General features: G+C 37.9%; 4 protein-coding genes across 12 annotated transcripts; 3 read left to right on the forward strand and 1 right to left on the reverse strand.

Moving 5' to 3' along the window:
• Positions 1 to 304: 304 nt before the first annotated feature.
• Positions 305 to 6,467, forward strand: LOC103325157 (IAP-like protein 1). 8 transcript variants are annotated; one of them, XM_008227298.2, is made up of 8 exons: positions 305 to 492; positions 899 to 1,166; positions 1,643 to 1,766; positions 2,404 to 2,750; positions 2,853 to 4,629; positions 4,955 to 5,208; positions 5,412 to 5,513; positions 6,145 to 6,467. In XM_008227298.2, exons 1-7 carry the CDS (start codon positions 437 to 439, stop codon positions 5,481 to 5,483), a joined length of 2,898 nt encoding a protein of 965 aa, XP_008225520.2. In that variant the 5' UTR covers positions 305 to 436; the 3' UTR covers positions 5,484 to 5,513; positions 6,145 to 6,467. The 8 variants fall into 8 exon arrangements, with proteins under 8 accessions (XP_008225520.2, XP_008225521.2, XP_088905058.1 ...); XM_008227299.2 differs by having other exon boundaries at positions 306 to 492; positions 6,151 to 6,467; XM_089048932.1 differs by having other exon boundaries at positions 306 to 492; positions 5,412 to 5,497.
• A 492-nt stretch (positions 6,468 to 6,959) lies between these two features.
• Positions 6,960 to 8,159, forward strand: LOC103325158 (Mitochondrial transcription termination factor family protein). The gene has a single exon (XM_008227301.2). The coding sequence runs from the start codon at positions 7,035 to 7,037 to the stop codon at positions 7,977 to 7,979; it is 945 nt and encodes a 314-aa protein (XP_008225523.2). The 5' UTR covers positions 6,960 to 7,034; the 3' UTR covers positions 7,980 to 8,159.
• A 670-nt stretch (positions 8,160 to 8,829) lies between these two features.
• Positions 8,830 to 15,835, forward strand: GPS1 (geranyl diphosphate synthase 1). The gene is made up of 12 exons (XM_089048940.1): positions 8,830 to 9,010; positions 9,092 to 9,187; positions 9,573 to 9,653; positions 9,795 to 9,866; positions 11,320 to 11,448; positions 11,871 to 11,957; positions 12,590 to 12,661; positions 13,216 to 13,301; positions 14,088 to 14,220; positions 14,501 to 14,590; positions 15,056 to 15,154; positions 15,334 to 15,835. The coding sequence occupies exons 1-12, from the start codon at positions 8,867 to 8,869 to the stop codon at positions 15,511 to 15,513; spliced, it is 1,269 nt and encodes a 422-aa protein (XP_088905066.1). The 5' UTR covers positions 8,830 to 8,866; the 3' UTR covers positions 15,514 to 15,835.
• Positions 15,836 to 15,862: 27 nt separating this feature from the next.
• LOC103325159 (Chaperone DnaJ-domain superfamily protein) lies at positions 15,863 to 19,151 on the reverse strand. 2 transcript variants are annotated; one of them, XM_008227303.3, is made up of 7 exons: positions 18,358 to 19,151; positions 17,206 to 17,771; positions 17,045 to 17,121; positions 16,876 to 16,941; positions 16,589 to 16,678; positions 16,293 to 16,469; positions 15,863 to 16,180 (listed from the first exon to the last, which is right to left on the reverse strand). In XM_008227303.3, the coding sequence occupies exons 1-7, from the start codon at positions 18,834 to 18,836 to the stop codon at positions 16,136 to 16,138; spliced, it is 1,500 nt and encodes a 499-aa protein (XP_008225525.2). In that variant the 5' UTR covers positions 18,837 to 19,151; the 3' UTR covers positions 15,863 to 16,135. The 2 variants fall into 2 exon arrangements, with proteins under 2 accessions (XP_008225525.2, XP_008225526.2); XM_008227304.3 differs by having other exon boundaries at positions 17,206 to 17,750; positions 18,358 to 19,018.
• Between the last annotated feature and the right edge of the window lie 1,586 nt (positions 19,152 to 20,737).

The raw sequence follows: 20,737 nt of genomic DNA on the forward strand, positions 1-20,737 counted from the left end.
CAGTCAGATGATTCGCTTTGTTGGTAAATTCCAAATTCAACCGTTGAATGCAACGCAAACATATATTTTTTTTTGAAAAAAAAAACACTCTTGAATAAAAAATATCAATAAAAATCATATTGTCAAGTTTTAGGTAAGATATTAATAAATAAATATAAAAGTTTTATATAAAATAATTGTCCAAGGCCAACCAGGCTCGTCTAGTCCCATTGTCCAGTAGTGAGGTCCAACCAACGAAATTTCAAACCGAACCCGCCCCGCCCAACATATCCATCAGTCGGACCCGTAAAACCCAACCCAGATTTGCCCAGAGGAAAAAAAAAATAGTGAGTATCATTTACGCGCCACGCATTCGGTACTCGCTATAAAACGAGCTGCCAGTACGCATTCTCCCATTCTCTGCTTTCGAAAAAAATTGTGGGGAAAATCAACGACCATGAGAGAGGAGGTCATCAGCTCCGGAGGGACCATTGATCCTACTCCTGCTGCCAGGTACCCTATCCCTCCCCTTGCTCTCTTCTCTCTCGGTCTCCCTGTTCACAAGGCTTTTCGGTCTTCGTTTTCCTTCAATTTCTCTTGCTGATCTAATTAGGGTTTTGCATTTGCTTGCTGTTGGTTCGAGCTGTGAGTGTAGTATACCAATTTGTGTTGTCAGTGTTAGGGTTTTGGTTATTTCTGTGGTGAATTGGTCAATTCACGCTTCTGTTTGGTTACTGTGAAAGTGGAGTGCACGAATTTCAGCTAAATTACCAAGTGTTACATGTTTTTTCAGCTTAATTTAGATTAAGCTTTTGTTATTTTCTAGGTGAAAGAATTACACTCTACTCAGTTACAATTTATTACATGTATTATTGTTAATTCGATTTTCCTTATATATGTTTCATTTCTGCGTTATTAGTTCGGCGGGGGCATCTTCACCGACTGTTCCGGCAAATGTGGGGAGTGTAGATGGGTCTATTCATGGACAAGGCTCCAAAGGAGCATCTATATCTTGTGTTGGTTCACAACCGCCAATGACGTCTTTGAGCACGAGTGCTGCTGGTGGTGGTGGTGGGGGTAGTTCTGTTTTTGGATCATCAAGACTGTCGTGTAGACCTTGGGAAAGAGGAGACTTACTGCGTCGCTTAGCTACCTTTAAGCCTTCAAATTGGTTTGCAAAGCCCAAGGTTTTCACTTTAGCTATTATTTCCATAAACAAACATTTTAAATCTGAAATCTTTCTGTACTTATTTGAGTTGTAACGGTAAACTTTGCAACACTGATACTTCCATTATAAAGTCATTTCGATGCATAAATGTGTGCATGTATACATACACATAAACATATACCTATTATATGAATATATATATATATATGTATAATGACTCTACTTTTTTTTATATTTTAGTTATATGTTATCGAAATGAAATACCTTTTCTTTTGTTGTTTGTTGTTTTTTTTTTTTTTTTGGGGCTATAGAATTGTCATATCAAGGGATTTATATAGAAAGATGAAATATATGGTGATATTTTTAAATATTCAACTGGTTATTGTGATTTGTAGCTCAAATTATGAGTTTATTTTATAATGTTACTCAAATGAAGCTTTTTGACATTTAATATGTTTCATAGCGTCTAACTGTTGCTTTTCTCATTGCCTGCAGGTCATCAGTTCATTGGCATGTGCTCGGAGAGGTTGGGTGAATGTTGATGTTGATAAGATTGCATGTGAATCATGCAATGCATCCCTGGGTTTTTCTTTATTGCCATCTTGGACTCCTGATGAAGGTTAGCTACTGCTGTCTTAGGGGCTTTCTAGTTATTTGATTTTTAAGCATTGTTGTTTAAAGTTTATGTTTATAGACCTACATGCTCTGCATTTATTGTAAGAAAAAATTGAAACATTCCGCTAAGAATGTGACTTCTTATATTGTTAATGCATTATGTTACTTTGGTTTCAAGTGGTTGTTTAGTCTACAATATCTATATTTGATGGTTGCAAAATTACCATCTAACTGGAAGTTGCTGTAGTCCAAACTGTGGGACAGAGTTGAATTCCTTGCTTCAAGTTAGGCTTCCCTGTGACCTTGTCTAAGCGTTTGAAGGATGTCCCCTGTGGTTTGATCCAATGTATGCTGTTTGGGGCTAAGTGTTGTTTGGATTAGTGTGGTCTTGTCTATTTTTACTTGGGTTTTCCTGTTGGACTTCTTGCCCACCATGCTATGTACTTCTCCTTTCACTTGTTAATAGAATTATTGTTTCTTATAAAATATAGTATAATAATGCAAATCTTCAGTTTTAGAATAAGTTATTTGCCTTCCTATTTTCCTTCTGATAAAAAAATTAGTTAAGAATACAATAACTTTGTCTGTTCCTGTTTTTTAATCTTTTTTTTTTGTTCTTTCCTTTTCATTTCAATGTGAAGTTCAAAATGCAGCAGAAGTCTTTGTCAAGCAGCTGGATTCTGGTCACAAAGTTGCTTGTCCTTGGAGAGGAAACAGCTGCCCAGAAAGCTTGGTGCAATTCCCTCCTACCCCTCAGTCTGCCTTAATTGGGGGATATAAGGATAGATGTGATGGACTTTTGCAATTCCACTCTCTACCTAAAGTAGCTGCATCTGCAGTTGAGCAAATGTGGGTTTCTCGGGGTCCACAGGTTGATCGCTTTCTGTCCCAGTCGCAGAATCTTATGGGAGGGGAAGTAGATTTTAAATCAGAAAGTATACCAGAACTGGAAAGCTCCCGAGATGGAGCAATCTATTTATATTCTCGTGTAAGATTTATTTATGAACCTCCTGCTTGTGATTTGTTGACTTGTTCAATTACGTACTACTCGATTACATGTTCTTCTAACCCAGTTCCTTTCCTTTATCAGGCTCAGAGGCTTATAAGTCTTTGTGGATGGGAACCGAGATGGCTTTTGAATATTCAGGACTGTGAAGAACATTCAGCCCAATCAGCTAGGAATGGATATTCCATTGGGCCTACGTATGCCCAGATCCATCTTTCACAGGAACCTGGATCAAGCAGGAAAGCAGTTTCTGCTTCTGCTAGAAAGGATGCTGGAAAGAATAAAGTGTTAGTTAAGGAATCCAGAGGTGATCTCAGGTCACCTTTACTAGATTGCAGCTTATGTGGTGCTACAGTTAGAATTTTGGATTTCTTAACCATTCCTCGCCCTGCACGATTTACTCCCAACAACATTGATATTCCTGACACAAGCAAGAAAATGGGATTGACACGTGGGGCAAGTGCAGCCAGCGGGATTAGTGGTTGGGTTGCTGCTGATGATGCAGAGAAAGAACAGACTGAAGACCGTGATGAGGTAGCAACAACAACTGGGGGGAGTTTGGTTCCAAAATCAGATGTTGATTTGAATCTCACAATGGGAGGTGGTTTCACTTTTAACCAATTCGGCAGAACAGAAATGTCTGGAAACATTCACGATGTAGATATGGGAAGGGATCTGATGATTGGGCAACCTGCAGGCAGTGAGGTTGGTGATCGTGCAGCTTCATATGAATCAAGGGGTCCCAGCTCTCGTAAACGGAGTTTGGAAAAAGGTGGCAGCTCTGTTGATAGGCCACATTTAAGGACGCAGCAGGCTGATAGTGTTGAAGGAACTGTCATTGATCGTGATGGTGATGAAGTTACTGATGGTGGACAATATTCAGCTGGGCCTTCAAAACGTGCTCGTGATTCAGATATTTTCGATACACATTGTTCATCTGGTGCTGGTCCGAGTCATTCAATGGGTCTTGAAATTTATGCTGATGGTAATAGAGTTGCTTCGTTTCAGCAAGGTAGTGATCAATTTGCAGGAATCCATTCGAATAGGGATTCGGCACGTGCGTCATCAGTTATTGCAATGGATACAATCTGTCACGGTACGGATGATGACTCTATGGAAAGTGTTGAAAATTACCCGGGAGATGTTGATGATGTTCATTATGATACCCATTTCCCCACTTCTAGTACGTATGGAAATCTGGACATGAATGATACATCAGAATTGAATAATAGTAATCAAGCTCAGCAGAGCATTGGTTTCCAACCTGTTGCTGATGTGATTCCTGGGGAAATGGGTGTTAGTAGTACAAATGATGGGGAAGAAATTTTCAACACAGAAACCGTGACTGCTCAGGCGCGGGATGGGTTTAGTTTCGGGATTAGTGGAGGAAGTGTTGGAATGTGTGCTAGTCATGAAGCCGAGATTCACGGGGCTGATGTATCTGTCCATAGAGCAGATAGTGTAGTTGGTGATGTGGAGCCCAGAACAGAAGATGCTGAAAATCAGGGCCAGACAGGCGAATCTGCCCCAGATCCTGGACTGATGGATGAAATTGTTCCTGATGAAATAAATAGGGAAGATCCACATGGTGATAGCCAGGAGATGCTATCTCGATCTGTAGGGAGGGCTGATAGTGGCTCAAAGGTTGATGGGTCTACTAAGGCTGAATCTGTGGAAAGTGGTGAAAAGATTAGTCGAAGCTGCAAGTTAGAGAACAATGCCCGCCCTTCTCTTTCATGCAATGCTAATGTTTACTCCAATTATAGAACAACCAAAAAGGAGGTCAAAAATGCTGGCAAATCTTCATTTACGAACAATTGTGTGTACCAAGAATCAGAATATGCAGTTGCCAATGGGATAGGTAAAAATCTATATTTTGGGCAGTTATGTTCCTGTATCATATCTCACCTCCCAATTCTTCTAAAGAAACTTTGTACGAATATGAAGACAGTTTCTTTTATTCTTTCTTATGTTTACTTTTAGGGGTGGTGAATGATTAAGATTTTTAGAGCAATACCTTTTCTTCATTGACTTTTGTTATTGAAGTTGAAAAGTGGTGCTTACTGCTTAAGATATTTGTGACTGACAGTTTAAAATCTTAAATATATGTTAAAAAGGATTTAGTCATTTATATATATTTGTATGCTTTTTGATTGGTGTTATGTTAACTCTATTTGGTTATTCAGGACCTCCAAAAGGTGAGAGCAATTATGAAGAACCTATGGAATTTGATCCAATTGGCCATCACAACCAGTTCTGCCCCTGGGTCAATGGGAATGTTGCTGCTGCTGGCAGTAGTGGCTGTGGCCCTGGTACCAGTGCTGATGTTGTTGCACTTTGTGGCTGGCAGCTGACCTTAGATGCGCTTGATGCTTTGCGTTCTCTGGGGCAGGCTGCAATTCAAACGGGACAGTCTGAGTCAGCAGCATCTTTATACAAGGTTTATTTCTTTTATATTTATACTTTGGTGTTGTAGACCCCACATTTATAATTTGGTTTGGTGTTATAGATCCTACATTTATAATTAAGTGTGTGCATCCTCTGATCCAACATTTATAGTTTAACCAGCTTCTCTTTTCCCCATACCATTTGAACAATATCTTCTTGTTGCGCCATATGCATTGATTGCATTTCTACTTACAGGATGAACACCAAAACCCTGGCCAGAAGCTCCTTCGACACCACTCTACGAGTCGAAGCCAGGGGCAACATTGAGATGAGCAGTGAAGGTACTTCCAATTACATGTAAGTGTTTCACTAGAATGAAGCTCTTTTAATTCTCTTGAAAAGACTGATGATTAGGAAACACCTGGTTTTATCTTCTGTCAAGAAGTTACAGTTCGATCAAATGATTAAGACTACCACCCACCCACACACATACTATGCACATGCACCCACTAGAAGCTCTAGATTGTTTATGCTCCGTGTGAATATGATGGGTAGGAAACTCAACTTCTGTTGTTGCTAATTGCTAAGTATGATGATGTTGCAATTTTCAGTCTAGGTAGTTGCATGATTGGATATACATTGGTAGTAGGACATTATTTTCTCTTTTGGAAATTAAATGTATTTCAGTTATCAATAACATTTCCATTGGGTACAGGAAGACTAACTAAACTTATTTGGGCCACGTTGTCTTTCTGTTGTTTGAAACTTTTGATGTCATAATTTTAGCAGTTGGGTTTCAGCTTCTATAATATAAAGCAATTACAGTTAAATGAGCATCAGCCACGCCTTGTCTGACATTTGCTGATGCATTACGGAGTCCCAGTTGAACTGTCTGTTGTGCACCTTGTATATATCTTCATGGGAAGCAAACAATCTTTTTCGACGGCGCTTTTTATTTTAATGATACTCATTTATGCATTCTTCGTAGGATCAGAAAACTCGCTCAAAGTCGTAAGGAACTTGAAGAGCAAGTTTCACTGGAGCCGCACCCCCTTTGCCCCTCCTTATGGTGGTGTAATTTATATAAAAGCAGGAATCTTAGATGCATTTTTTGGTATGTAACTTTAGACGCATTTTCATGCAGAGTTAACTTCCTTGTCTGTATTTTTGTTCAAGATATATATATTTTTTTCTTTGGTTTACTATTACTTAGAAAATTAGTGATGTGATGGACCGATCGGATATGGACATGTTCGAACAATTGTAATCCCCCGCAACTTGCTTTAATGTTATATCATCTTAGACTGCAAATATGGGTTTCTGCTTGAGAGACTAAATATTTGTTCCCCCTTTGTCCTAATGTGTTCATTTAAGTTCAAAAAATTATTATTATTTTGTAAATTTTGTACTTTTAATAGCTATTCTCACTACGGGGAATTAGATTTATGTAAATATGTCATCACAGATTTAACATATATTTTTCTGTTTAAAACTAGCGGTAATTAAAAAATTGGTTGCTATACAAGCTTCATATTAGCTCCTTCCTACTAGAAAAGATTACATATAAAAAGAAGCAAGGGGAAGGAAGAACATGATCTGCAATGAAAAGCAATTCTTAAATCCAAGGCTCTCAATCTTGTTTCCACTGATATTGTGACTTGTGAGAGGGAAAGGCAAATTTGTAAGTTTACTGGATGCAGCATAAATTGCTTTGGTCTGGATTTAATCCCAAACAATCTATGAAATCCAAACTCAACCAATCATATTCAAGCAAATTGCCAGGTGTGCCTCACAGTCCCATACCATTAAAACCACTCAGATGATGATATTTCCAAAAGAAGGCCATCTCCTCCCTTCTCTCTCTCCCCTCCAAAAACCATGCCATTAACAACAGCAGCAGCAGCAGCTTTGCAGTCATCTCTGTGCTTCTCTTCTCATAATCCTCCATCATCATCATCATCTACTGCCTCTAATTCCCAGGCATTAAACACAAGCACAAACGCCCAATTGGCTGCAAAACCCAAAAGCCTCCTCCAAAAGCACCCTCTCTACACACCCACCCATACCAAACTCTCCCTCCAATTCAAAGAGAAAATCCTATGCCTTGAAATCATGGGAGTTGATGCAGGCAAGGCACTCTCCCAAAACCCTTCTCTCCACACAGCCTCTCTTCACTCCATCCACTCCATAATCTCCTTCCTCCAATCCAAAGGCATCCACCAAAAGGACCTGCCCAAGATCTTTGGCATGTGCCCCAACATTCTCACCTCCAGCATCAAAAGTGACCTCAACCCAGTTTTCATCTTCCTCTCAGAAGACCTCAAAGTCCCAGAACACAGCTTCAGAAAGGTCATCAACAAGTGCCCCAGATTGCTTGCTTGCAGTGTAATAGACCAGCTCAAGCCAGCTCTGTTTTATCTTCAGAGACTTGGGTTCAAGGACCTGGATGCCCTGGCTTACCATGACTCTGTGCTGCTGGTTTCAAGTGTGGAGAAAACCCTAATCCCCAAACTGGAGTTTTTGCAGAGCTTAGGATTCCCAAGAGATGAGGCTGTGGGGATGGTGCTGAGGTGTCCTGGACTGCTAACTTTCAGCATTGAGAATAACTTCAAGCCAAAGTTTGAATACTTTTCTGCGGACATGGGGAAGAAGTTGGAGGAGCTGAAGCAATTTCCTCAGTACTTTGCTTTCAGCCTGGAGAAGAGGATAAAGCCAAGGCACATGGAGGTTGTGCAGAGGGGAGTGGAAGTGCCTCTGCCATTGATGCTCAAGAGCACTGATGATGAGTTCAGGGAGTTGCTGAGGGAATTTGGGGGTGGATGAGATGAGCCAAGCTATGCCAATTTGTCCTCTCTTCTTTCTCCCCTTGCAAATCTTCAAGACTCTACTTTTTTTATTTTGTTTTACAAGGTCATCTTAGATTGTGTACTTGCACAGTTTGGATAATTTTTAAAGCTGTTTGTGAATAATTTTGTTGGCCGAGGGTTCCAAGTGGCTACTTCACTTTGCGAGTTTACTTTAGCTTTTTTGTGTTTTTTAAACCTTTCTTACTTATAGTAGCGATAATATGCTAAACTCATAACATGAATTTGAATCCATGATCTTGTGTGGGGAGCAATTACTCAAAACCACTACACCAGTAGGTCCTCCACGCTAGTTATACATAAAATAATAGTCTATCAAAATATAAATAATTAAAAAAAAAAAAAAAAAAGTCAATATCCAACAATAAATTCTATAATATAAAAATATAAAAATATTGACAGGGCTAAGAAACTGTCTAAATTAAATTTCCAAAGTTCAAAGGAAAATGTCTTAACTATTTGTTTCTTATGTGGATATGAAACCTAAACAACCCTTCAAAAAAGATTGCAAATTTCCCCTGTATTAGCAGCTAAACCTTCAGAAAACTCAATGATTGAAATAAATAAATAAATAAAAATGGGGAGCGTCGAATTAGCAAATCTAAACTAACCCTTAATAGAAATTAGAAAGTGAAAGTGCGCATTTTATTACATGGCTCTGTTTGGCCGTTGTGGTTGTGGCGCTTACACATAAACTCAAAGTCGATTATGTTCTTCCACTTTGACCGACCTCTCCCAAAAACCCCTCAAACACACACACGCACGCTGTAACTCTCTCTCTTGCTCTCTCGCTATCGGCAACTCATCCTTTTGAATCGTTTATAGTTTCATTGGGGAAGCAAAAAAATGTTATTTTCTCGGGGATTTTCTCGGATTGGAAGAAACAGCTTCAATGGGTTGTGTCGGTGTTTGCTCTCTCGTCGTATGGACGCACATCAATTATTTGTCTCCAGCATTTATTCTCAGTCTCTAAGTGAATCGACCCAGAAGGTAATTTGGGTCCATAAAGCTTTGGATTTATTGTTTAAGTGCTATATATATTTCACTGCTTTAATTAGTGTATGTTAGTAGATTTTGGGTTGCAGAGATTTCTTTTCTTGGGGATTGCCGCCTGTTTTCCATGGCTATGGGCACCAAATTCACCATCAAAGCAGCTCCATAGTTGAGGTGAGGTGTTGGGTATTAATATTTTTACTTTTCTTTTGGTTGCTACATACCCATTTGTTCGTTCAATGCCAAGTGTGAAAGCTTTGAGTTCCCAAGTGTTCAAAAGACACATTTTTTTCCTTGATTCCTGGTTGATTATGCAAAAGTTTAAGTCGTTAGGGTATGTGATCAGCCTCTGGATGGAATGTATGAATGATGTATTGTTGTTTGCAGTACAATTACAAAGAAGATAAATTTTAACTTTTCGATGCTAAATTGGCTTATGCCTCTTTCTCTTAGTGAGTTTTGTTTATTTGTTTATTTGTTTTTTGTTTTTTTCTGTTTTTTTTGGTAAAAGATATTTGTTTTGTACATTCTATTAAGATGCTTAGATACTGCCTTACAGGAACCACTTGACCCATTCTCCCTTGTTTCCGATGAGCTGTCACTTATTGCTGACAGGTTGCGGGACATGGTAGTTGCTGAGGTATATGTAATTTCTTTCTCCTTTGGCTTTAATTAATTTTACTCTAAGGATGTATATGTTTGAAAGGGAAAGTTGATATTAATGGTTTCATAAGATTCAAATGTAATATCATAGATCATAACTGATCTTCTTTCTTTTCAGGTCCCTAAGCTTGCATCTGCTGCTGAGTACTTCTTTAAAATAGGGGTGGAGGGAAAGAGGTTTCGTCCCACGGTAATAGCAATAGTACTAATCAATTGTTTGACTTTCTCTGTTTCACTGAATATCAAGATGTTCTATACCTGGATAGCAATTTATCTTCTGTCTCTAAGTTCATGTCACCTATTGTTAGGAAAATCCGGTTGAATGGATATATGGCTTGTTTTTATTGCAGTGTCCTTGGTTTTATATGTAATACTATCACAAATCTTTTAAAACTCTTGAGTTCATTGCTCTATCTAGCCGTAAGTGACTTGAGGCTCACACCTCAAGTTGAAAGGTTATCTCTTACTTACATTACACACCCCTTGTGGCTAGACCTATATACATGGTTACCCTCTAGTTTTTCTTTTGTTATGCTTGTATTCCCTGTAGTTTAATAAAGGGGGAAAAGTGAAGCCTATTTTCAGCCACTCCCTTGCTTTTCCCACCCCTCACAACAGTTTGAGGAATTTTTTTATTCATCCTACTTCACCAATATTACTAAAGTACCCTTAATCCTAATGCTCTGTCTCGTCGTTTGCTAGCTTTTGATGGCAGCAACCCTACATGCGGGCAGAGGGTGTTGCACCGATGGCAGCTGCTATGGGGCACAATCATTATTGTTATTATTTAGAATCTCAAACATGTCCTTTTAGGTAATTTGCAGGAGGATAAAATTGTAATTAAAATTTATCTTAAAAAGGTGGGTGGGGTGAGTAGTTTGAGGGTGGCAATAGCACCATTCAAGAGGAAAACAATGGAATCTGTTTGATGGTACAGGTACAGTTTCAATCTTGACCTTGTGTGAGATTTGTTTGCTCACATTAGTTCAAAATTTTGAAGAAGGATTAGGAGAGGGAAGTTGTCTTTTGCTCAAAATTAGGTAAAAGTTTTGAAGAATGATTAGGATACATAAAGTATTTTGATCCAACGTTGTTTTTTCTTTTTTCTTTTTTTGGCTGAGTAAAATCTTATATTCTAAGGAGAAGGGGCAAATTTTCAGTGTGCAAGTAATGGTTTTCCTTAAAAATATGAAGCAAACCGCAAGGTGTGTGTAAGTATTAACAAAAGAAAAATAAGAAAACCACTTGGGATTCAATATAATTAGGCCTGGCCACAGGGTTGTTTCTAAACTTTACCCTGAAACACGTCCAAACCATAAACCTTTAACCCAAAATCTTATTTACGTTTATATATTATTGTTGTAACTTTGACTGCAAGTCAAAGAATCAACATGCGCCAACAGTCTATCTAATACTTAAACATTAGGCTAAAACTTTATGTACTTAAATACTACTGATCTCTGTTCAGTTATTTTTTAAAATTTTAAAGTTACTTTACTTAAACACAGGGCTGATACCCTATGCACTTAGTTACTACTCTCTCTGTGTCTAACATGCAAACACTTCATCCCTACCTTAGGTTTTCCAGAATAATGATTGCCATAAAGTCCAAAAGTTATTCAACAATTTTATGCTATATGCAGGTCTTATTGCTAATGTCAACAGCTCTGAATGTCACTGTACCTGAACCTCCTACACTGTTGAGAGAGGCTTTGTCAACGGAACTGCGTGCAAGACAGCAATGTATTGCAGAAGTCACAGAGATGATTCATGTTAGTATTATCTTTGCTGATGATCCTATTACTGTTGCTTTTATTTTGATATATGCTACATAAAACTGGAATAATATCTCTGCAATGTACTAATAAGAAGCTAATTCATTTGTGTCCTTCCAAAACTGTTTTCTAATGGCTTGTTCTAAGCCCCGCATTGAGGTGGACGTGCACAAATAACAAGACTTTTTCCCCCAAAGCTAGTGCTCTGAGTATAAATTTATCATCTTACCTTTTCGTCCCTCCAACTTATCTACAATACTATAACTTAACTCCTATATCTATGAAGTTTCTAGTTAACTTATTAGGAATGAAGTCTGTATTATAATTCCGGGATTCAGTTGTGCACATCAAGGATATGATAGTGCTCTTAAGACTTCAAGCCTAAAAAAGCTTCTAATGTAATTAGTTTCATTTGTCAGGTGGCAAGTCTTCTACATGATGATGTATTGGATGATGCAGATACAAGACGAGGTGTTGGTTCATTAAATTGTGTAATGGGAAATAAGGTGTACTTTTGGTTCACTAAAATTGATCAAGTTTTCTGTTTTTCACTTATAAGAACATAATTTATTGTAATGCCTCTATTCTTCTCTCTTCAAAAGTTTGATTATAAGTATAGGGATGGAGGTGTTTACTGGAGTATTGGAGAGTTTATATTGTGATAATTATATATACATGTAAGAGTGTCCACATGCATAACATTAAGTATTTACTAGGGAAAGTATCATGTTTCTTATTAACGGTTAGATTTTAATCTAACGACTTAGACCAGGATATGCACCTTCTTCAGTTTGATAAATACTTGACCTTGGCAGAAGTGTGTAATCCATGGGACTCTTACCGTGCCCTTGTCTTTTACACTGCTAGTCAACTGATATCTCTGTTTCTATTAGAGTTTAGTTTGTGGCCTGTATATGGCTGCTGCTGATCCCCTTTACTGCTAAATGACATCTAGTATTAATTCTTGCGAAGTATTGGACATTTTAATATTCCATATGCGATTGGGTGCTACAATATATCATAATATCTCTTTCTTTTTGTTTCCCTTCTTATTAATGATTCTGTGCTGGGAATTACACAGTTATGGAAAGGTTTTGCATGATATGATAGTTGATCTTCTGTCCATCATTGAATGCAGTTAGCTGTTTTAGCAGGGGATTTCCTGCTTTCCCGAGCTTGTGTCGCACTTGCCTCTCTAAGGAACACAGAGGTACGCATGTATTATTATGTACTAATGCACTGAAATGAGCAATAATACACGGGGCTATGTTACATGGACTCTGGCTTGTCTTGTTTCTTGTATAGGGGACTCTGCCACAAATGGTCAAAAAATTCGATACGCTGTGCTGGCACTCCATTCTTAGAGTAGTTGTATTTCATCTCCATGTCATAAAGAATGTCAATTAACTTTAAGCCAGGATCTTGATGCTTATTAACCTACAGCTACAAAGTTTTTCTGGTGGGTGGGGTGGGGCCGCGGGGGGAAAGTTTGTAAGTACCTATATGACAGAGATATGGAGCTCACAGTCAAATGGTAGATTGCCAGGGTCCATAATGTCCCTGGTCCACCTCAGAGCCCATCTTATTACTTTTCATAAAAATTAGTCTGGCAATTCAAAGACAAGGATGCCTATCCATTATTATATTGGGTTGTATTGAGATGGGCATGGACCAAAGTGCCTAGTCCAAGCAACACAGATACAGGGATGTGTGTTCACATTAGTTTTTTAAAATATTATCTGCATATTTTTTGTGCATTTGCAGGTTGTATCATTACTTTCAACAGTTGTAGAGCATCTTGTGACAGGTGAAACCATGCAAATGACTACCACATCCGATCAACGTTGTAGGTACACTGCTCTGCTGCTTCTATCATATAAATACATTTTGTTTGCTTTTCGCTATTTGCTCGGTAGGTGATGTGAGTAGATGTTTAGACCAAGTAGTGATTATGATGCATTGACTTCTTGATCTTTGTTCCGTTTTTTCCATCGTCAGTTACAATCCTATTCCGCTCATAATTTGCTTTTGAGTTATTAAACTACTGGGTCATAAAAGTATATCTGTAGGCGTTCATGAGGTTTGGAGTTGGCTTGCTATGTCTTGTAGACTGTTTCTTTAGACTTTTTAATGTAAAGAAATTTGTTGAAAATTGCCATGGGGCACTCTAATTTTGTGTGCCCCCCTTTTTCTTCTTCAATTAGTACTTAATTCTTAAGGAAAAAGAAAGGAGAGGCGGTTGGTATGATAATTTCATGTTGTTTGAATTTTCTTGCAACAGCTTTAATTTAGGGACTTTCAGCCTGTTCTGGACGACCATTTGACAATGTAGGGGTGCTGGTAGTATGTGGGGTTTAGGGTTTAGGGTTTTGAAGAGAAGAAAAGAAAATTGGGGGGGCTATTACGACGTAGTGTGCTGTGTAGGGAGAGCAGAAGAGTGAGAAACAATTTTCCATTACCAAAGTACTCAATGTTCCATTATCTATGAGTGCAAGCAATTCAGCATATATGTAGTTTCAATTTATCCTTGTTCATGTTATATATATATATTATTTTTTTCTGATGATGTTTCTTGATTTATGTTTCATTAAGATTTATACGTTGCTAATAATGGTAAATTTTGATATTGACTGCAGCATGGAATATTATATACAAAAGACGTATTTCAAGACTGCATCATTGATTTCAAACAGTTGCAAGGCAATCGCCATTCTTGCTGGGCATACAGCAGAAGTTGCAATGTTGGCTTTTGAGTATGGAAAAAATCTGGTTTGTGAACCCTTGAAACTCCTTTCCCGATTATTTTCTTGAGGAGCAAGCTAAGTTCTAAGATCTTTTATGAGTTTACGCATATATGGAGAAATACTAAAAATAATCAAAACTAGATCAAAGTTTCCTTCTAGAGCTCAAATCATGGATATTTTCTGATGGTGCATGCATGGGCATAATAACCATCAGAAAATATGTATGTATGGATGGATGGGTTGATTTGTGTTTGTTTGCTTATGTATATATCAAGCTGACTCTCTTTTTTTTTTTTGCCCCTCAGGGATTGGCATATCAATTGATTGATGATGTTCTTGATTTCACGGGTACATCAGCTTCTCTTGGAAAGGGCTCTTTATCTGACATCCGTCATGTAAGTATTTGATTGGTTGTGTGAGATTTCCTTGTTTGAACAAATGAGATTTGTCTATCTATCTCGCTTTCTTACTCGTTACTGAGCTACTTGGTGCCTCTAATGGCTAAGTTTGCTAGCTTAGCTTGAAATTGTTGCTGTGTCTGTCGGCCTTAAGAATGGTTTGAGTTGTACTAATTAGTGAAAACAGTATTGGTTTTCATTCTTTATCTTTTCAATTTTGGAAAGCTCAACAAGCTTGCTTTTTTCTGTCAGAATGTATGGTATGCTTGACCTTAAGAAAATTTATATTTCAGGGCTAGCATTTTTTCGTTTAGCGTGTTGAAGCAAACTTTCACTTTTTTATTCATAGCAAAATGAGAGAAGTTGTCAACTATCATTTTCCATGCTGCTTTGTTTTGAGCTTTCATGTTTCAGATACCTGGTTTTGTCATAATTATGTGAAAATATATAATGATTTTGTAGGGCATCATAACCGCGCCAATATTGTTTGCCATGGAAGAGTTTCCTCAGTTGCGTGCAGTCGTCGAACAGGGCTTTGATAACCCTGCTAATGTTGAACTCGTAAGTTTGTATAATCTACTGGCAAGTCCTGAAAGTCTGGCTTTTCTTTTAAATAATATTTCCTTCTGCCAATGTCCTACTACCTTATATTTGAAATTCCCAAGTTGTATACGTACGCCTTAATTTTATTAAATTCAATTCTTATTGTTGACTTCATGATATATTTCTGGGAAACACAGGCTCTTGACTACCTTGGTAGGAGCCATGGGATACATAGGACAAGGGAGCTAGCCACAAAACATGCAAACCTTGCCGCATCAGCAATCGAATCTCTGCCCGAGAGTGAAGACGAAGATGTCAGAAGATCAAGGAGGGCTCTCCTAGATCTCACCCACATAGTCATTACAAGAATCAAGTGATGGAAAAGATATGCACCATAATGGCATAATAATGTGTTGAAGCTCAATTAATTGGTCATTGTCCCTATTAAGGATGAGGGACAATATTCCGTTGTTTTCATCATATTCTTTCAATTCTTCCCCTATTTTTGTTTTTCATATTTTTTTTAGAGGACTACATTTTGCTTTTCTTTTTTCTGTAAAATTTTCCTTTATCCCTCGTTATATAAATTAAACTCTGGGGATATCACAAAATTCTCCCAGATTCTGATAAAATGATGTACCTGGGGTCGCATTTACTCTGCTTTAAGAATGAAGCTAGCAGTAAATTTCATCTCTGAAAGGCTGTGTTGGGATGCTTTCTCGAGTCTTATTTGAGCTTTCTTGTATTAACAAATAAATACCAAAAATTTTGTTTAAACACTCCCAACAAAAATATACAGATAAAATACCAAGCGCAGTTAATCGAAAAATGTACATTCTTCATGAAGACATGCACTAATTTACATTTCACCTATATCCATGGTGCAGAGATTCTTCATGAATATTGCAAAGTTTGAACATTTTGCGTACTTAAACTTGCTGGTTCTTCAATTGCCACCTTCAAGCCAAAACTGAGTTCCAAGGGAGTTCAGATGATCCGCTAAATAATGAACACATCTTGGGAGATGAACAGAGCCCATGCATCCTACAACCGCATAGCATCACTTCATTACTCATCATCATAGTTTCCTGGAGTTATTTTTGTTTTAATTCTTTATAATTTCTTCTTTATGTTCTTTTAAAGGTTAACTATATACCTGGAGGATGGAGAAGGCCTTTTCAGCAAGGTGCTTTTGAGAAAGTGTTGCTCCTCTTTGTTGCAGTTTGTCTGGGTGGAGACAGAGCCTTGCTTTCTGGTAGGCTTTCTTGACCTGTGAACTTTCTATTAGGCTTGTCAAAGGAATTGCATACCATCCACTATCAGCCCATAGAATCTGATTAAGTCAACACCAAACAAACACACCACCATGTAATTAACATTAATTTGACTTCGGAGAGTTGAAAAATAGTATTGAAAGAGGAAAAACTACTTAAATTCCAAGATCTTAATTACATGGTGTAGTGTTGAAAGCAGCAAACGAATGTTGGATTCTCTGCCAGCTGACCATAGCCTTATGTCTTCATCCAAAAGCTCCATTTCAATCTGGCATTTTAGACACAGCATATTGATCAAATTTTTGTTCTTCAATCCGCATCTTACGAAGAAGGGAAGAATTCTTCGTTTGCTCATATCGTAGCTCAAATATTTCAGAGAAGTATAAAGTTTATGTTGATTAATTAAACTGATGTACTTGAACTAACATGACACAGTTATGCAGAATCGATCGTAAAAGGACTTACCTCTTTTTCTGAATGTTGGTTTTCATCTTCAGCAACCCATGTTCTTTCTTCTTCTTCTTCTTCTTCCTGCAAAACATGTAGATTGGAAGTGAGATGTCATTGAACCCTTGTCCTTGTTAATACTTAATGTTGCTACATGCCCGTTCAAAATAAACCAATAGTACTTTACCTCTGGAGATTGAGTCATTTCATGAAGTTCATCTCTCTGCTGATTATCTGAGAATTCATCCACATTATTAGGCGTACCTGAATCATATCAAACACACAAATTACATCTACTCTTATGTTTATCTTCATGAAGTTTCAGTTTAAAAAGTAACAAGTGATCACCTTCTTGATCCATTCCAACAGACTGCTCATTCTCCTGTTGGGTCAAGCTCCCTTCTTTCTCAGAATTACTCTGTGTTTGAAACTTCTCTTTGGCCCAAGCAATTGCTTCTTCAATACCACCTGCTTCACATGTACCCTCCCTATGCTCAGAATTGATCTCAATCACATAAGAGCTCATTGCTTCATCGTCTTCTTCTCGTTCTACTGCTCGCATTACTTCCTTTTCATAATCAAAAACACGATCCCGAATCCCAAATTTGACCTCATGTTCTTGACAGAGTGAAGAGACTGCCGAGGATGGGGAATTGAGCTCTAGATCATCCACAGATAGCTTGACGCTTCGATATGAATTGGGTTCGAGACTAATGGTTTCTGGGGACAAGACCTTTTTTGTAAATCCAAAATAGGAGCTTCTAAAACCTTCATCATGTGCATTTTCCATAACTTGGTTTTCAGTGAAAGACATGCGATTGCAATGCAGAGCTGCTGTGCCTTGTTTCTTCGAATTTTCTTGTTTGGTAGGCAGCATAGTCGATGAGTTCCATCTACATGGTACATTTAGTGGTCTGTAGCAATCAAGAATGTGTTGACTTGAGGAACTCATAATAGTTGGTTTGCTAAATTTTTCAAACCAATTGGATAAAGTTTTGGCCTTTTGGTTAGATCTAGGCTGTCAACTCCAAATAAATAAGAACCCAACTCATCTTCATTTCAACACATGTTATGAACATAATTTAACTTATATGTTGGAAGAGATTTCGAGTTCAAATACTAACTAATTAATTTTAAAAACAAGACTCTATTCGCACGGATTTATTCGATCAAATTATTTTAGCGTCAACCCAATAAATCCAAAGCATAAAAGAACTCAATAAATCCGTTTTTCAAAATATTAGAATGAAATCTATGGGGGAAAAAAACAGAAAAATAGAAAGAATCAAACGATTTTTTTAAAGTTCCCCTATCACGGACAAGAACGAAAACAGACACCTGCCATCATTATTTAGTTTTCCCTCACTATACCCAGAACTTAAGCAAATCCAAGGCAGAATAGAAGCAAATATAAAGCAACGACAGGGGTAAAATCGTCAAGAAAAATAACCGCTGTTAAAAAACGGTTGGGCATACAGCGAAATGATCAAGTCACACTACCTGAGCTTTGAAGCGAAGGAGGACAATGCCACGTCATCTCCGATGATCGGCCGGAGAGGGCTGAGCTCCTCCGAGCTCAGCACCGACGACGAGTTGGATTTCGCCTTCGAGTTTGGCCTCGATCGCTCTCTCGACCTCCGCTGGCCACCGTCGTCGTCCGATCCAAAGATATCGCTATAGAACCCCTCGCTCCTCCCTGGAATCCTGAAAGCCGGCAAGCTCCGGCCGCTCTTATCCGCCGGTAAACCAAACTCTGGTGGCCGGAAAATCTCCTCGTAGAAGGAAGTTGTGCGGCCGGAGAATTCGCGCGGGAGGACGCTACGCGGCGGTCCCCCAAAAACGTCAGCAAAATAGTCCGGATCGAGCGTCTGGCAGTCATCCGCGGCAGCAAACACCGAACGAGTGGAGACGTGCTCAGCAGAGCGCCGCCGCGGGAGGGTCGGCATTAATCCCATGCGCATGCGCCACGACTCATCCATATTTGCAGCCAATCAACTGGAGAATTTTAATTACACAGTGAAAGAAACTAAGAGAGTGCAGTCTAATGCGTTGTTTAATTATATATAGAAGAAGAAGGGATCATATGAACAAAAGGAACTTTGAGAGAAAGCTATCAACTTTTTTTCTCTGTTTTTTTTTCTCTCTTCCTTTTCTTTGTAATGGGGGTTGGCTTGGCCCCTCTTAACTTCTTTATAGATTATTGGGGTTTTAGGATGATTGAAATGTTGATGATGGATGGAATGTAATGTGTGAAAGGTGAAGCCTTTGTTACCTGGAAAAGATGGGTTTAGTTTGGTTAATACGTCGTATGATGGGGTTTTGTTTCATTGCTTTGTCCCCACAAATATCATGCTGGATCATCTTTCACTGCTTGCACACCAACCTTTGTTTTTGGATTTGGATGAGTTTGTATTTGTTGGATCACTATTTTTGTTCTTTCTCTACCATCTAATTGGTATAAAATGAATTATCTTTGCTCAAATCATGTAATAAAAATTTATTTACATATCAGAAAACAACGCTTCCCCAAGACGGGGAGATTCTTCAATAAGTATTTTATGTTAAGGATTGGTTACGTACTTCTAATCTTGGCCGTTGGATTGCATTCATTAAATGTGTTGGTAGTCTCTTAGATGCAATCCAGTCATTAACTTAAATACTTATCGGAGATTCTCCTCCCGAAGACAATATTTACTTTTGAGTCAAAAGCAAAAACTTGAAAATAAACACGCCATATTGTAGATCATGCGCCGAAGTCCCAAAAGTACATTTTGAGAGTCTCAATTCGGTGTGAGAAGAGTGAACAAATCCAATCATATCAGATTTTATCTGCCAAAAAAGAACCCTAAAGACTATTGTTTTCCTAGAAAAAAAGTTGATGCTATTTACCACTCAGGAGGGGAAGGGAAGAAGAAATGTATTCAAACAGAAAATTAAAGCAGAAAGTGTGGGTGACTAATGTATTTGTTCAACATCTAGGATTTGTTGTCTTGGATAAAGCTGATTGAATTTATAGCGTTAATGAAATTTGTTCAACATCAAAGATTTGTTGTCATGTATGATTTAAAAAAAATATCAGTCCGGAAGGGAATAATTGAGGGAAAGCAAATCATGAAAAGCACTTTCATGTTTCTTTTACCTCTTTCCCCTTTTTGCATAGCACTTCAAATTAATATATCTTTGGTTCGTTTGATTGATGGTGTACATTTCCAGCGAAATTGATTTCATTAGCTTGAGAATCTTTCTGATATGAGACTTTTGGCCTCATACATGAATTTTGTTTGGTAAATTTGAAAAGAATTAAAACAGTTATTATATATCATTGAAAGTGAGGGGGTTTTTTTATGTTAAGCGTGGCCTACGGTAAGAAAAGTGCACACTTCCTTTTTAAAATTGTTTAACAATGTATTTCAATGATCGGAATCGTCTATAATATGAGTTATTCTTCATAAATTCCGTGTAAAAAATCATTTAGATCTGAAGTTGTTTGGTGCCGTTTCATTTGTACCATTGTTATCTCTTGGAATATTGTACTCCAAGATTTATCAGATACATCCCACATTCATTTTAGCAGTACTCTCTGGTTTACCGTTTCAAATAATATTGTAAGTTTATCCGTTTTACATGTTGTGTTGGAGGAAGTAAAGGCATGTTAGTTACCTGAAATACTATACAATTAAGAACAGATTAACTATATGTAGTAGTAACCTATCTTTTAATTACTTTATTAAGATAATCATAACCAAGAAAACCAGACGAAGCCAAATATTGTATAATATCTGAGGAAAAGTCAGCTATCAAAAATAAATTGGGGAAAAGCTTTTGTCTCCAACCATTTCTGACCAGCTTATAAAATGTCTGTCTGAGCTTGTCATAGATG

The sequence above is a fragment of the Prunus mume genome, linkage group LG3, assembly GCF_029339155.1.
Source record: "Prunus mume cultivar Tortuosa linkage group LG3, ASM2933915v1, whole genome shotgun sequence".
NCBI lineage: Eukaryota > Viridiplantae > Streptophyta > Magnoliopsida > Rosales > Rosaceae > Prunus > Prunus mume.

Coding starts and splice junctions, on each gene's coding strand:
- LOC103325157 (XM_008227298.2), top strand. CDS start 437: ATGAGAGAGGAGGTCATCAGCTCCGGAGGGACCATTGATCCTACTCCT. Junction 493..898: donor GATCCTACTCCTGCTGCCAG/GTACCCTATCCC, acceptor CTGCGTTATTAG/TTCGGCGGGGGCATCTTCAC. Junction 1,167..1,642: donor ATTGGTTTGCAAAGCCCAAG/GTTTTCACTTTA, acceptor CATTGCCTGCAG/GTCATCAGTTCATTGGCATG.
- LOC103325158 (XM_008227301.2), top strand. CDS start 7,035: ATGCCATTAACAACAGCAGCAGCAGCAGCTTTGCAGTCATCTCTGTGC.
- GPS1 (XM_089048940.1), top strand. CDS start 8,867: ATGTTATTTTCTCGGGGATTTTCTCGGATTGGAAGAAACAGCTTCAAT. Junction 13,302..14,087: donor ACATCCGATCAACGTTGTAG/GTACACTGCTCT, acceptor TATTGACTGCAG/CATGGAATATTATATACAAA. Junction 14,591..15,055: donor CTTTATCTGACATCCGTCAT/GTAAGTATTTGA, acceptor ATGATTTTGTAG/GGCATCATAACCGCGCCAAT.
- LOC103325159 (XM_008227303.3), bottom strand. CDS start 18,836: ATGGATGAGTCGTGGCGCATGCGCATGGGATTAATGCCGACCCTCCCG. Junction 16,679..16,875: donor ACCAACATTCAGAAAAAGAG/GTAAGTCCTTTT, acceptor CTAAAATGCCAG/ATTGAAATGGAGCTTTTGGA. Junction 16,181..16,292: donor AGGCCTTCTCCATCCTCCAG/GTATATAGTTAA, acceptor ATGCGGTTGTAG/GATGCATGGGCTCTGTTCAT.